We start from the raw sequence: 16,426 nt of genomic DNA on the forward strand, positions 1-16,426 counted from the left end.
AATGAATACTTTTTAACAGCTGAGTAATATTCCATGGTGTATATGTACCACAGCTTCCTTATCCATTCATCTGCTGATGAGTATCTAGGTTGCTTCCATGTCCTGGCTATTATAAACAGTGCTGTGAAGAACATTGGGGTGCACGTGTCTCTTTCAGATCTGGTTTCCTCAGTGTGTATGCCCAGAAGTGGTATTGCTGGGTCATATGGCAGTTCTATTTCCAGTTTTTTAAGAAATCTCCACACTGTTTTCCATAGTGGCTGTACTAGTTTGCATTCCCACCAACAGTGTAAGAGCGTTCCCTTTTCTCCACACCCTCTCCAGCATTTATTGCTTGTAGACTTTTGGATAGCAGCCATCCTGACTGGGGTGTAATGGTACCTCATTGTGGTTTTGATTTGCATTTCTCTGGTAATGAGTGATGTTGAGCATCTTTTCATATGTTTGTTAGCCATCTGTATGTCTTCTTTGGAGAAATGTCTGTTTAGTTCTTTGGCCCATTTTTTGATTGGGTCATTTTTTTCTCTGGAATTGAGCTGCAGGAGTTGCTTGTATATTTTTGAGATCAATCCTTTGTCTGTTTCTTCATTTGCTATTATTTTCTCCCAATCTGAGGGTTGTCTTTTCACCTTACTTATAGTTTCCTTTGTAGTGCAAAAGCTTTTAAGTTTCATTAGGTCCCATTTGTTTAGTTTTGCTTTTATTTCCAATATTCTGGGAGGTGGGTCATAGAGGATCTTGCTGTGATTTATGTCAGAGAGTGTTTTGCCTATGTTCTCCTCTAGGAGTTTTATAGTTTCTGGTCTTACATTTAGATCTTTAATCCATTTTGAGTTTATTTTTGTGTATGATGTTAGAAAGTGTTCTAGTTTCATTCTTTTACAAGTGGTTGACCAGTTTTCCCAGCACCACTTGTTAAAGAGGTTGTCTTTTTTCCATTGTATATCCTTGCCTCCTTTGTCAAAGATAAGGTGTCCATAGGTTTGTAGATTTATCTCTGGGCTTTCTATTCTGTTCCATTGATCTATATTTCTGTCTTTGTGCCAGTACCACACTGTCTTGATGACTGTGGCTTTGTAGTAAAGACTGAAGTCAGGCAGGTTGATTCCTCCAGTTCCATTCTTCTTTCTCAAGATTACTTTGGCTATTCGAGGTTTTTTGTATTTCCATACAAATTGTGAAATTATTTGTTCTAGTTCTGTGAAAAATACCGTTGGTAGCTTGATAGAGATTGCATTGAATCTATAGATTGCTTTGGGTAGAATAGCCATTTTGACAATATTGCTTCTTCCAATCCATGAACACGGTATGCTTCACCATCTGTTTGTGTCCTCTTTGATTTCTTTCATCAGTGTTTTATAGTTTTCTATGTATAGGTCTTTTGTTTCTTTAGGTAGATATAATCCTAAGTATTTTATTCTTTTTGTTGCAATGGTGAATGATATTGTTTCCTTAATTTCTCTTTCTGTTTTTTCAGTATTAGTATATAGGAATGCAAGGATTTTCTGTGTGTTAATTTTATATCCTGTAACTTTACTATATTCATTGATTAGCTCTAGTAATTTTCTGGAAGAGTCTTTAGGATTTTCTATGTAGAGGATCATGTCATCTGCAAACAGCGAGAGTTTCACTTCTTCTTTTCCTATCTGGATTCCTTTTACTTCTTTTTCTGCTCTGATTGTTGTGGCCAAAACTTCCAACACTATGTTGAATAGTAATGGTGAGAGTGAGGAAGGCTTTCTCATCTCTCCTTGCTATTCTTTGGAACTCTGCATTCAAATGGGCATATCTTTCCTTTTCTCCTTTGCTTTTGGCTTCTCTTCTTTTCACAATTACTCATAAGGCCTCCTCAGACAGCCATTTTGCTTTTTTTACATTTCTTTTTCTTGGGAATAGTCTTGCTCCCTGTCTCCTGTACAATGTCACGAAATTCCTTCCATAGTTCATCAGGCACTCTGTCTATCAGATCTAGTCCCTTAAATCTATTTCTCACTTCCACTGTATAATCGTAAGGGATTTGATTTAGGTCATACCTGAATGGTCTAGTGGTTTTCCCTACTTTCTTCAGTTTAAGCCTGAATTTGGCAATAAGGAGTTCATGATCTGAGCCACAGTCAGCTCCCAGTCTTGTTTTCATTTACTGTATATAGCTTCTCCATCTTTGGCTGCAAAGAATATAATCAATCTGATTTCAGAGTTGACCATGTGGTGATGTCCATGTGTAGAGTCTTCTCTTGTGTTGCTGGAAGAGGGTGTTTGCTATGACCAGTGCATTCTCTTGGCAGCACTCTATTAGCCTTTGCCCTGCTTCATTCTGTACTCCAAGGCCAAATTTGCCTCTTACTCCAGGTGTTTCTTGACTTCCTACTTTTGCATTCAAGTCCCCTATAATGAAAAAGACATGTTTTTTGGGGGTGTTAATTCTAGAAGTTCCTGTAGGTCTTCATAGAATCGCTCAACTTCAGCTTCTTCTGCACTACTGGTTGGGGCATAGACTTGGATTACTGTGATATTGAATGGTTTGCCTTGGAAACAAACAGAGATCATTAACCTATTGTAAAACTGGTCTAAGCAGGTTAAAGACTTAACCTCCACCAGTTAAGACCACACAGTTGGTTTACAATACCAGCTGATCTCTTATTGGTGACTGGAGGTTTATATAAATCAAAAGGTGAATTCATAGGGACAAGTTAGTCAATTGGCAGGAAGAAACAGCCTGACGTGATAAAAAAAAAAAAAGCTGTCATCGATCTTTTTTCTGTAATAAAATTTGCAATCATTTATCTGTCATTTTTGGTTTGAGAGTTCATGAAAATCGGGCTCATTTAGCCTGAAGTAGACCCAGTAAAGAAGCTAAGGTTTAAGTCTGTAGCTTCATAGCCCATACCCATAATCACTGTGCTACTGATTAAGTTCAACTCTCTTCTTCCAGGTTCTGTCCAGCTATCCAATTAACTACATGGTAGGCGCACCCATTGTTTACCGGATGTTGCTACTACAGGACCTTTCCAGGTGATGGGGATTTGGGGGTTAAGAGCCTATGGTCTATTGGCCATGCCTTGCCTCTGTGACATACACGTGTGCTTATTTATGTGACCCTCTGAGCATGCATATCCCCCATAAAGTCAATCTCATTGTCAAAGCACCTAGAATCCAACTCTAGGCTTAGGCAGAGTCTGGTTCAAGGGAGGCTCAGGAGAACACTGATCTCTCTTCTCTTCCTCAGTTACAAGTTCCCACATCTAAAGTGTTGCTTCAGTGGTGGGGAGTCCCTCCTTCCAGACACTCTGGAAAAATGGAAGGCTCACACAGGACTGGACATCCTGGAATTCTATGGTCAGACAGAAACGGTAGGAAACTTACTCTAGGAAAGCATGGGCTGGTGAAACTCATGGGTTTCAAAGGCTCTTTGATAGTAAAGATATGAGCCACCATTTATCATATACTTATTCAATAAATATAAATATTTATTAAGCACCTACTATGGGGGAGATATTGGCAATTCAGCAGAAATAAACAAACAAGGCTCCTGCTCTCATGGAGATCACATTCTAGTGGTCATGGGGGAGAAAGATATAAACAAATAAATGACAGGCCAGATGAGGAAAAGTTCTACAGAGACAAGTGAAGCAGGTACGGTGAAGAGAGGTGGGATAATGGCCTAGTGTTTCAGGTGGTGTCATCAGGAGAGTCCTCTGTAGTGGGGAATGTTTTGGCAGAGACCTGAGTTTATTACATGTGTCAGGCACATGTCAAGCTGCTCAGATTGAAGTAAGGGATAGAGAAGAGAAACCACTAAGCCCCCCGCCCCACCTCATCTGTTGAGATATCTTCTTGGAACTTTTGGGGTCCCCTGACCACAATGTGAACTCATATTGCTCCATACTATGCCACTTATCAAACAACCAGGGGAATACTTCCCCCAACTCTTTTCCCCAGTGTTCTTACTTTGACTCTCAGTGCTTGCCTTCTCCTCTATACTCTTCTATCCACATCCTTTTATGGTTAGTGGGTCCCCTGACCCATCAGAGCTCCTGAGAGGGCTTATGGCAGCACTGTGATGTGGAAGAACATTGCAAGGGTAGGTGAGGACAATGGAGTTATGTCTGGGCTCCTAGCAATTCACAGGAGACCATGTCTAGGGATGCTCCTTTGGACACCAAGATGTCCATAGGAGAATTCATCTCAGGATTCAAGTAGAGCTCTCCCTCTTATGGGAGAGAATTTAATCCCACACTATATTAAAGGACTTTTGGTATCCATAGTTCCTTGTTAAAGTATGGCCCCTCTAAAGAGATTGCAATGCATTAATTAATAGTTTTTAGTCAATCAGAAGCTTTTCAAACACTTTAATGAAACCTCTAGGATTTCCAGGAAAAGGGAACAAGCCAGGGAAAAGGGAGAGAGGGAGCTACCAAACATGAACCAACTACAGCACTGTGTCAGGACCTGCACTGCTGAATCTTTTTTACCAATCTGTCTAATACTTTCCACAGGGACTTACTTGCAGAGTTTCCAAGACAATGAAAATCAAACCTGGCTACCTGGGAACTGCAATTCCCCATTATGATGTGCAGGTTTGTTAGGGGTATTAAGGAGGGAGGGTGTATATATATATTTTTTTTTTCAGCAATTTACTTATTACATTGTCCAAAAATAATAGAGTATAAAGATATTAAAATAATATTTTAAAAGGAGGGTGGGAGGAGGGAGGAGGAGAGGGATGGGGGAGAAAGGAACTTACTCATATTCTAATCATCCAGGAAAAACCACTTTGAATAGCTGGAAAATTAGTTAGCTAGTTAGTTAGCTATATAAATATACAAATATTAAAACAAAAATAGGGGTGAATTTTGACATACCATTTTGTAACTTAATTTTATCACTGAGTAATCTTGGGTGGCCATCTTTTCAGGTTAGTTAATACCTATCTACAGCATAATTTTTAATTACTACATAGCAATAGATAGTATGGTTCCACCACTCTTTATGCCTTTTGTTAGTTAATAGATGATTTCTAAAATTTTCACCAGTAAAATAAACACTACAATGAATATGCCATAGCTAAAATTTCCTCCTGTCCTTTTATTATTTCTTTGGGCTAAATTCCAAGATATAGAACTTATCTGTATGTGTCTACATTTATATATGTATTTAAAGTATAACAATTTACATTCTAGTCAGGGTTATGTGTAATTACCTGATCCCTGATATCTATGATAATCATTTATGAAGACTGCTTTTTAGTATACTAATTAATTCTCACAAAATTTGGTGAAATAAGCTATTATTATCTCTGTTTCACAGATGAAGGCCCTGAGATATAGAACTTAGATAACACAAAGTCAACGAAAAAAGCATCAGACTCATAATTTGAACTTTAATCTATCAGATGTCCAAGTTTGTGAGCCTCAGAAATAATGGGGTGCTATTATACTTCATGAAGTCCTAAAACTACAAGAATCTTCCCAAGATCATCTGGTCCAGTCTCACTAAGGGGTTGCACCTAAACCATTTCAGACAAATGGATTACAGATTTGGGCTTAAAGCTCTTGGCTTCTCTTGGTTTCCAACTCTTTTCAGTCACCCCTAGAATAAGAGGATCTTGTATTTGATCAGCTCTTTCATGTTGCCATTCAAGCTGTCTACTGTTATGCAGACCATCTTCCAATCTGCTTCTTCCTCCAGGTAATAGATGAGAATGGCAATGTCCTGCCACCTGGCACAGAAGGAGACGTGGGCATCAGAGTCAAACCCATCAGACCTATAGGCATCTTTTCTGGCTATGTGGTGAGGAAAGCTTGCTCATCCCCCTCTGTCTCCTAGTGGAAATAGTGGGTACTGAGGGGCATAAGGGGAGTTCCCACCTCCCAAGAGGCATTGGTAAGAAATTGGGACAAAGAGACAAAGGACAAAAAGTGTCTAGGAATGGGCACTTTGCCTAACAAAAAGCCTGATTATTCACTCCTGCTTTTCTTAGCCTATGGTTAAGATTCCACTTGATGAATTGTCTTTCTCACAGTAACCCTTTTCCACTCCCAAGAGCTGTTTTATGACAGAAAATTTATTGCCCCTGAATTAAGAGCAGCATTCTTCCAAGGGCTGTACTGTCCCCTCTCTCAAGTACCATGCCCCTGCTCTATGCCACTGATCTCCTCTAGAGCCTTGCAAGATGCTTTACACTAAGACTTCACCATAAGTTAGAAGCATTCCTATCTTCAGATCTTGGAATACTAAAAATAGGTGACCCTCAAATCCAACTGCCCCACTATATGGGTGAGAATGGTAAAGTCAGAGCTTACAAGACTCATTGAAGTCCACCACAGTGAACAATGGGCAGGGAAGACCTCAAACACATACCTTCTGACACCAAGATGATTAAATAATAAAGTAAATAATAAACCCAATAGTTATAGGTGCTACCATTTATTGCAAGCTTACCACATGGCAAGCACTTTCCTAAAGCAGGTTATATATTTTAAACTTGTTTAATCCTTTCAATTTCCCCTTGAAGTCCTTGGGCCCTAATTACTTAAGTTTAAAACCCTGCTCTACTAACTGCTGTGTAATCTTGGGCAAGTTACCAATCTCTCATACCTCAGTTTCCTCTCTCACACCTCAGTTTCTCAGATTCCTCTTGCTTTTTCAGATCTTCAACACCCATAACTTCCAAATGAAAGAGCTAGGCTACAAATTCCCTATACCACCTTTTAATTCAGAGATGGAACATCTACTCTAAAGCTCACACTCCTACCCTTGAACAAAATATAGAGATGCTCTGACAAGGGGCAAACCTCAGTCCTTCTCTCTGCTCATAAACAGGTACTTCAACTGAACAGAGGGGTTCAGCCATTACAGAAATATGCACATTGACCCAAGCCCAGGCAGCTTGCTGGTGTATCTCTAGGACTTTCATATCTAACAATCTGGACCCAAGAAAAATATCTAATAAATCTTGGTGCCCTTGAACAGTGTCATGGGGTGGAGCAGGAGTTAGGCTGACCAGTAAAGGAAAGGTTGAATCCATTGGGGCAAAGGCCCTAGAGCATGAGTGAATGAATTCATTGATATTATCCATCAAACTTGACCCCAGAGGAGTAAGTGAGAGACTCTGGGTAGAATAAATTAAAGGGTAAGTGCCAATTCCACCTGTTCAGGGGTCTTACCATGAGTAGTAATTCAAGCTGCAAAATGAACAATCTGCACATCTGGAGATGGCAAGCCTAGGGGAGATGATTTAGGCTTTGCAGGTATAATGACTGTCTTTCTGTGATCACCAGGACAATCTTGAGAAGACAGAAGCCAACATCAGAGGGGATTTTTGGGTCCTGGGAGACCGGGCAATCAAGGATCAAGATGGATATTTCCAATTCATGGGAAGAACAGATGATATCATTAACTCCAGTGGGTAAGCTTGGTTTCTGGGCAGGAAAAGGGTAATCCAGTTCTTTATTCTGTCTGATTCTAGACTTCTGAGCTGAGCTAGAGGTGGAGTGTCCAGTCTTCTCTGAAAGACAGGTTTTTCTACAGGTACCGGATTGGGCCCTCAGAAGTGGAGAACGCTCTGATGGAGCACCCTGCTGTGGTTGAGACAGCTGTAGTAAGCAGCCCGGATCCCATTCGAGGAGAGGTGATGGTGGAACTGTAGACTGGGGGGTGTACAGATGGTAGTTAAGAGCATGAACTCTGGGGCTAGACAGTCTGGGCCCAAACCTTAGCCCTGCTGCTTACTAGCTGTGTGTCCCTGCACAAGTTATTTAGCCTTTCTGTCTTAGTTTAACCATATGCAAGATGCAAAGCTGTTGTGAGGATTAAATGTGTTAATATTTATGAAGTGCTTGAAATAAAGTCTGACCTGTAATAAGTACTATACAAAGTCTATCACTTGGGGCTGCAGATATTCTATCCTGTTTGGCATTTGAATCAGAATCTATTCCCTGACTAGAACAGAGGAGGAATTTAAGCCAAGATAGAGCCTTTGAGGCATGTGGTTTTTAGTGAGAGGAAGAGAGGAAGAAAGGCCCCTATAATGTCAAGGTTAGTAAAATAAGCCCAGATGAAATCTAGAAGAGCTTGTGTATGTGAAGGAAAGTTTAAGGTGGAAAGATGTGGGTTGATGTCTAGGGTGAAAATTGATAATATCATACACCTGGCAGGTGTGGGAAATATCATAGGCTCAAAACCCTGGGTGCCAAGCACTAAGCTAAGCCATACTGTATATGATCTCTTTTTATTTCCCATGAATTAAATATGGAAGTTGGATCTCTCTTTTATGGGTTGTCAAACTAGTTTGGAGAGGTTAAGCAAATCTTTTAGGTTTATTTTTCCCAGCCTTTATTTTCCTCTCTTCTAATTAGTTTTTTCCCATCATACTCTATTGTCCCTGGGATATGAGGTAATCCTGGTCTCAATCTATAGTCCTAAGTGCTCATCAATAAACAGCTTGAGAGAAAGTTGGAATCTTGGCAATAATTGTCCTTAGGTTCTACTTTTTCCTTGCCTCAGATATCTGAAGGTGCAAATGAGGGGATTTAAAGGTGGTGGCTGTGGTAAAAGTCTTGACACTGATCATCCCAGGGGATGATGATGCACTCTGATCATTCTCTCTGGGCCCTCCTCCTTGCTGTAGGTAGTGAAGGCATTTGTGGTCTTGGCCCCACACTTTCTGTCCCATGACCCAGATGAGCTTACCAAGGAGCTGCAGCAGCATGTGAAGTCAGTGACAGCCCCATACAAGTACCCAAGGAAGGTAAGACCTCTGACTTCCCATATCCTTCCCCCTCTACTTAGGGATGGAAATATGGTTTTCCTCTTGTAGTTCTCTTTTTCATGGTGAAGACCAAGCCTTTGCTCTAAAGTTCTGCCTGATTATGACCAAGAAAATCCAAAAAGTCAATCCAATAACTGCCTAGATGCCTGAAAATTGGCCTTTAATTCACCCTGAATTGAAACTCAGATTCTCCCATGGAACAAGTTCTAGACAATATCTGGCCCATATCTCCACTCTTGGCATTCAGGTATTGCTATTACTCAAGATTCTCTCATTTGCAAGTGACAGAAATTCAATCTGAGGTGTATTGCTCGCACAGTTGAAAAGTCCAAGGTTGGAGAAGCTTTGTTGTGGCTGATACCAATCATTCAGATGGTGTGGTCAGGGATGTCTTTTTTCATCCCTTAACTCTCCTTCTTTCTGTATTGGCTTCATTTCTTGAATTTTGCTCCCTGTGAGATAGTCCCCAGGAGCTCCAAACAAACAGTTTTAGCAGCTTAGATAATCTCAGTAGAAAAAAAGCATCTTTTCCCTTAAAGGCACCAGCAAAAGTCTTCAAGTTCAGTCTCATTGGACCAGTTTAGGTCATGTGCCCATGATTAAACCAATCTTTGTAACCAGGGGAATGGGCACTCTGATTTGTCGGTTCTGAGTCATGTAATCAGCCCTGAGCAAGTACAGGAAGGATGGGAGAGAGGGTTGCCCTACACCCCTGACATGGACTCAGTGAGCTCACCACAATAAAAAGGAACTGCTCTTACCAGAAAAGGTAAAGGACATAGAATATACTCTCCCTGTTTTCAGCTATTTTTAGACTGGGGCAAGAAACTAAGGCATGGAGATTAATGTAGAAGTAGGTATCCCAGGTTTTGGAGCTGAGTACAAGATAGAAGCTTGCTGGAGGGAATGAAAAAAGCATTTTTGTGTCTGGAGTGGATACACACACACACACACAAAGACACTATACTTTTTAAGTGGTAAGCCTTACACACCTCAGATTCTTTTTTTTTTTTTTTTGTTTGTTTGTTTGTTTTTTTTTTATTTTTTATTTTTATTTTTTTTTTAATATTATTTTATTAGTTGGAGGCCAATCACTTTACAACATTTCAGTGGGTTTTGTCATACATTGACATGAATCAGCCATATAGTTACACGTATTCCCCATCCCGATCCCCCCTCCCACCTCCCTCCCCACCCGACTCCTCAGGGTCCTCCCAGTGCACCAGGCCCGAGCACCTGACTCATGTATCCCACCTGGGCTGGTGGTCCGTTTCACCATAGATAATATACATGCTGTTCTTTCAAAACATCCCACCCTCACGTTCTCCCCCAGAGTTCAATAGTCTGTTCTGTACTTCTGTGTCTCTTTTTCTGTTTTGCATATAGGGTTATCGCCACCATCTATCTAAATTCCGTATATATGTGTTAGTATACTGTAATGTTCTTTATCTTTCTGGCTTACTTCACTCTGTATAATGGGTTCCAGTTTCATCCATCTCATTAGAACTGATTCAAATGAATTCTTTTTAACGGCTGAGTAATATTCCATGCACACCTCAGATTCTTAGGTAAGCCAGATTTTCACTGATGCTTTGTCAACACAGGCTAATTATCATGGGTGGGATGTCTGAGAGGCAAACTCTGGGAAGGAAATTAACATGCAGAGGTTTATTAGGGAGTGCTTTGGGATCAACAAGGGGAAGGAAACAGAAGGGAAGAGAGAGGTGTTTGCTGTTGTTCAGTCGCTCAGTCATGTCCGACTCTTTATGACCCCATGGACTACAACACACCAGGCTTCCCTGTCTTTAACCATCTCCCAGAGTTTGCTCAAACTCACGTCCATTGAGTCGGTGATGCCATCCAACCATCTCATCCTCTGATATCCCCTTCTCCTCTTGCTTTCAATCTTTCCCACAATCAGGGTATTTTCCAATGAGTCAGTTCTTCGCATCAGGTGGCCAAAGTGTTGGAGCTTCAGCTTCAGCATCAGTCCTTCCAATGAATATTCAGGAATGATCTACTTTAGGGTTGACTGGTTTGATCTTCTTGCAGTCCAAGGGACTCTAAAGAGTTTTCTCCATCACCACAGTTCAAAAGCAACAATTCTTCAGTGCTCAGCTTTCTTTATGGTTCAACTCTTATATCCATACATGATTATTGGAAAAACCATAGCTTTGACTAGACGGACCTTTGTTGGCAAAGTAATGGCTCTGATTTTAATATGCTGACTAGGTTGTTCCTAACTTTCTTCCAAGGAACAAGCATCATTTAATTTCATAGCTGCAGTCATCAGCTGCAGTGATTTTGGAACCCAAGAAAATAAAGTCTCTCACTGTTTCCATTGTTTCCCAATCTGTTTGCCATGAAGTAATGGGACCGGATGACATGATCTTAGTTTTCTGAATGTTGAGCGTTAAGCCAACTTTTTCACTCTCCTCTTTCACTTTTATCAAGAGGCTCTTTTGTTCTTATTTGCTTTCTGCCAATATGGTAGTGTCACCTACATATCTGAGGTTATTTATATTTCTCCTGGCAATCATGATTTCAGCTTGTTCTTCATCCAACCTGGCATTTCACATGACGTACTCTGCATGTAAGTTAAATAAGCAGGGTGACAATATATAGCCCTGACCTACTCCTTTCCCAATTTGGAATCAGTCCATTGTTCCATGCCCAGTTCTAACTGTTGCTTCTTGATCTGCATACAGATTTCTCAGGAGGCAGGTCAGGTGGTCTGGTATTCCCATCTCTTTTAGAATTTTCCAGAGTTTGTTGTGGTTCACACAGTCAAAGACTTTGGCATAGTCAATAAAACAGAAGTAGATGTTTTCTGGAACTCTCTTGCTTTTTTGATGATCCAACGGATGTTGGCAATTTGATCTCTGGCTCCTCTGCCTTTTCTAAATCCAGCTTGAACATCTGGAAGTTCTGTTGAGCATCTGTTGAACATCTGTTGAAGTTGAACATCTGTTGAAGTCTGGTTTGGAGAATTTTGAGCATTACTTTACTAGCATTATCTGGGTTGTGAAGATCTTTTTTGTACAGCCCTTCTGTGTATTCTTGCCACCTCTTAATATCTTCTGCTTCTGTTAGATCCATATCATTTCTGTCCTTGATTGAGCCCATGTTTGCATGAAATATTCCCTTAGTATCTCTAATTTTTTGAAGCAAACTCTAGACTTTCCCATTCTATTGTTTTCCTCTATTTCTTGGCATTGATCACTGAGGAAGGCTTTCTTATCTCTCCTTGCTATTCTTTGTAACTCTGCATTCAAATGGGAATATCTTTCCTTTTCTCCTTTGCCTTTCGCATCTCTTCTATTCACAGCTATCTGTAAGGCCTCCTCAGACAACCATTTTGCCTTTTCCAGGGACAGACAAATAGGAAATGACTGAGATGGAATTCAAAACCAGACCTTGTAACTCTTAGATAGCTGTTCTCTCTGGTCTACACAATGCTGCTGCTGCTGCTAAGTCGCTTCAGTCATGTCTGACTCTGTGCGACCCCATAGACAGCAGCCCACCAGGCTCTGCCGTCCCTGGGATTCTCCATGCAAGAACATTGGAATGGGTTGCCATTTCCTTCTCCAATGCATGAAAGTGAAAAGTGAAAGTGAAGTCGCTCAGTCGTGTCTGACTCTTCGAGACCCCTTGAACTGCAGCCCACCAGGTTCTTCCATCCATGGGATTTTCCAGGCAAGAGCACTGGAGTGGGTTGCCATTGCCTTCTACACAACAGACATACCTAATATTTTTGAGTGTTTACCCGGTTAGAGAGGAAGAAATTTTCCTCTACCTTTCCAGGTTCTTCCTGCTGGTCTAAGTATTAAATCAGTATGAGACAAATTAATAGGAGAAATCAAACACAAGTTTAGTCATGTCTTCTTGGGAGAGACTCAGGAAAACTCAATAACTCACCAAAAGAGTCAGAACCTTCACCTTAAATACCATGTTCAGCAAACATGCTGTTGGGAGTAGTGGTTTTGGGACCTCACAAGGGTTTTAGGCAATTCTAATGGAAATGGAAAAGCAAATATTTGGTAAATAAATATTTTCTGAGCTGTTCAGATACAATGGGTCAAAGATGGACATTGATGTCTAGGCCCTGCTGAATCTTCCCCACACCCTAGACCATATTCTTTGTAGACATATCTGGGGAACAAACTATTTAAAAAATTTAAGCAGTGAAGGGGTAAGTAACAAGAAAAGCATCCTGAGTCTCCTATTTCTTAAAAATAATCAGCCTAAATTAATCCTCACACCCAAGAGGCACATTTTGAGCTGGCACATCTTCTTCCTCTACAACCTCATGCAAGAATTTAGTCTGTGTAATTGCACTTTTTTTTTTCTATTATTACAACAAAGAAGTTGTTATCATTCAGTCTACTCAGTGGGAATACTGAATCTCAGAAAAACTAAGTGACCTGACCAAAGCCAGGCGCATGGTAAAGGAAAGGCTGGAGCCCAGAGAGTCTGAGGTAAAAACTCAGACAGCCGTATCCTGTGTCATGCTGCGTTCATCATGCTGCGTCTTCACTCTTCCAGAGAATGTCAGAGACCAGCTGACTAATCTTTATGTTTAATCTCTTGTCCTTGTCCCAGAAAACGTTCTGAAGATTTTTATCACACAAGGGACTTCCCAAGGGCCTTACCAGGCTCTGTCCTCACTCACCTGGAACCTTCAGCCTCAAGAGTTTCCTCTCACTCTACAGCAATTCCTCTGAAAAATCCAACCCATTGGGGTCACAAATAACCCACTTTGAACGGATTTTTTTTCAACAGATAGAGTTCGTCTTAGATCTGCCCAAGACCGACACAGGGAAAATTCAGCGGGCAAAGCTTCGAGACAAGGAGTGGAAAAAGTCTGAGCAGGTCGGAGTCTAGTGATATCTGCAAGGTGCTTTACTTCGGATCCTGCCCTTCTTCTCCTTTAATTCCATTTGGGTCATCTGCCTTCCTCTGGGGATATGAGATTCTTTATGACAAAACATGATCTGATTTTTGTCTTTCCTTGGTTATTATTTCAAAATCTTGCCATGTTAGATATTGAAAAAAGAAAAAGAAAGGAGGAATGAGAAAGAGAGGAAAGGAGAGGAGAACAGAGAAAAAGGTGGGGAAAGAAGAAAGAGAAATTAAAATAGCAATAAAAAGAAACTGAGAAATCAGAAAAGGAGGGAGGAAATGTAAGATGGAGGCCAGGAGGAAAGATGGAAATAATTAGAGGGAAGAAGAAAAAAAGAAAGAGAAGGAAGAAATGAAGGGAAGAAATAAGGTGGAAAGGTAGAAAGGGGAAAAAAGAAAAAACATAACTCAAGAAAATATTAATAGTAAGAGAAAATGATAAGAAAAATGATGAGAGACAGGAAGAATGGGAGAAAGGAAGAAGGAAACTTTTAGTTTTCTCCCACAAATAGATAGTGACAAGAATCATGAAGAAAACTGTATCTTAGCTAGGAAACAAAAGGCTATGACACCCCCATCGCACTCCTAGGGCAAAATCTCCATACAGAGAGGCTTGTGAGTGTGGTTGGAAAATTAGAATCACCCACAAGTAACTTCAAATTTGGGAGCAATCATAACCAGATGAGGGGAAACACCATTTATTGAGCATTTGCCACGTGTAAAGCACTGCCCATGCAAGCCATTTCATAAATACTATCATGTCTTATCTCTACATGGCATCTACAGATTTCAGATCATGGCTATGAGAATAGTGCAGGCACCTCAAAAAGGTGGCCCTTCTCCCATGGCTTTTGTCTCTCTTTTTTTGTTATCTACTCTTCCTAGAATCAATAATAAAGTCATTTTAAAGTTAAGACCCCAATGATTATACTTTGGGGAAAACAAAGAAGTATTGTTGAAGAATAAACCACAGAGTGAGTTCCTGAGACTTCTGGATCCCAGAGCCAGGGAGCCAGTAGAAGAGTAAGGTCTATGAGAGCTTTAACTACAACCAAGAGATAGAAGGTGAATCTTCCTAGCAGATTTAAAGTTTAAAGTGAGTTTAAGAAGAAAGCAAAGGGTCTCTGAGAGTCTATGACTCTTCTTCTTAAGAATACTTAGTAATAATAACAACAACAGTAATAATAATATCAATTATTTATAAAGTACTTGTTAAGTGTCAGGTCCTGTGGCAAGATACACAGATACTAATCTCACTTCTCAATTCAAGTTCTATTATTTTTTCCCATTTTACAGTGGAAAAAGCCTAAGACTTGGAGAGATTCAGTGATATTCTCCAAAGTCACAAAGCTAGTAAATGACAGCATCAAGTTCAAACACGGGCCTGTCTGCTTACAATGTCTATGCATCCCTTTGCTTGCCTTCTTCTCTAACCCTTACTTCTCTAATCTTTTAAACATTCCCTAGAGAGAGGGGGTAGCAGTGTAGGAAGATCTTGAGCTCACATCCTCCCAGGGACACACCAAATATATACCTACATATATAACAATTCCTCTTGAAGAATACTTTAGGACTGATTGAATAACCACTGCACATAGTTGGACCACAAAAAATAGATAAGAGAGATGGAGACATGGTATACATGAGAATTCCACCCCTATCACAGCAAGCTTCAGTAGGAAGCAATATTGCTGAAGGGTCTGAGTGCAAACTTATCCACCCTGGGACACAGCGAAAATAGTTTAAAGGACTCCTAGATCATACAAGAAGAAAACCCATTTGCTAACCCTAGTGAAATGTGAAAGTGTTAGTATCTCAGTCATGTCTGACTCTTAGTGACCCCGTGAAATGTAGCCCACCAGGCTTCTCTGTTCATGGAATTCTCCAGGTAAGAATACTGGAGTGGGTAGCCGTTCCCTTCCCTAGGGGATCTTCCTGATCCAGGGATTAAACCTGAGTCTCCTTTATTGCAGGTGAATTCTTTAACCATCTGAGCCACCAGTCAAAATGACAGGAAACAGCTGGAGCCCTCTCCAGGGTCAGAGGTGCTGATATGCACCACTGCTCCTATGACCCCCTGTGACCCATGCCTGCTCCAGCTTCAGCCACTTGCCAAGGCAGCCTTGACCCAGGAACTATACCTAACCATGCTCTGCCGCAGCTCTAGTCACCTTACCAAGGCGACCTTGGGTTTAGCATTCCCCAGTGACTTTTCTGGCATAGGTCTAATATAGCTCCAGCTGGCCTGTGAAAGGTGCCAGGTGAAAGTAGTCTACACAAGGGGTATTCCCGCATGAGGCCACTCCTTAAAGAACAAGAGAGGTATGTCTTTTGTTTAATTCACAGAAACAAAAGTCAAACAAAATGAGGAAACAGAGGAATATGTCCCAAATGAAAGGACAAAATAAAACCCCAGAAAAACTTAAATAAAACAGAGACGAGTTATTTACCTGATAAAGTGTTCAAAGAAATCATCATAAGGATGCTCACTGAACTTAGGAAAGATTGCAGAACCTCAGTAAGAACTTCAACAAAGACTTAGAAAATATAAGAAAGAATCAATCAGAAACAAAGAATACAATAATTGAAATTTAATATACACTAGAGGTAATCAATAGCAAAGTAGATGATACAAAAGAATGAATAAAAAATCAGGAAGAGGGAATAGTGGAAATTCCTCAATTAGAACATGAAAAAGAAGAAAGAAAATTTTTAAATGATGAGAGTTTAAGGGATCTCTGAGATAGCTTCAAG

At 40.4% G+C, this 16,426-nt stretch overlaps 1 protein-coding gene across 1 annotated transcript in view; it reads left to right on the top strand.

The window, feature by feature from the left end:
* Positions 1–13,906, top strand: part of LOC136158506 (acyl-coenzyme A synthetase ACSM2B, mitochondrial-like) — a 29,719-nt gene extending 15,813 nt beyond the window's left edge. Inside the window, exons 7-14 of the mRNA XM_065920312.1 lie at positions 2,933–3,012; positions 3,227–3,350; positions 4,497–4,577; positions 5,689–5,790; positions 7,281–7,408; positions 7,531–7,630; positions 8,630–8,749; positions 13,553–13,906. Of these exons, the coding sequence (XP_065776384.1) occupies positions 2,933–3,012; positions 3,227–3,350; positions 4,497–4,577; positions 5,689–5,790; positions 7,281–7,408; positions 7,531–7,630; positions 8,630–8,749; positions 13,553–13,654 (837 nt within the window). The 3' untranslated portion in view covers positions 13,655–13,906. The remainder of the gene's footprint in view (positions 1–2,932; positions 3,013–3,226; positions 3,351–4,496; positions 4,578–5,688; positions 5,791–7,280; positions 7,409–7,530; positions 7,631–8,629; positions 8,750–13,552) is intronic.
* The last annotated feature ends 2,520 nt before the right edge of the window (positions 13,907–16,426 follow it).

The sequence above is a fragment of the Muntiacus reevesi genome, chromosome 2 (genome assembly GCF_963930625.1).
Source record: "Muntiacus reevesi chromosome 2, mMunRee1.1, whole genome shotgun sequence".
Lineage (NCBI taxonomy): Eukaryota > Metazoa > Chordata > Mammalia > Artiodactyla > Cervidae > Muntiacus > Muntiacus reevesi.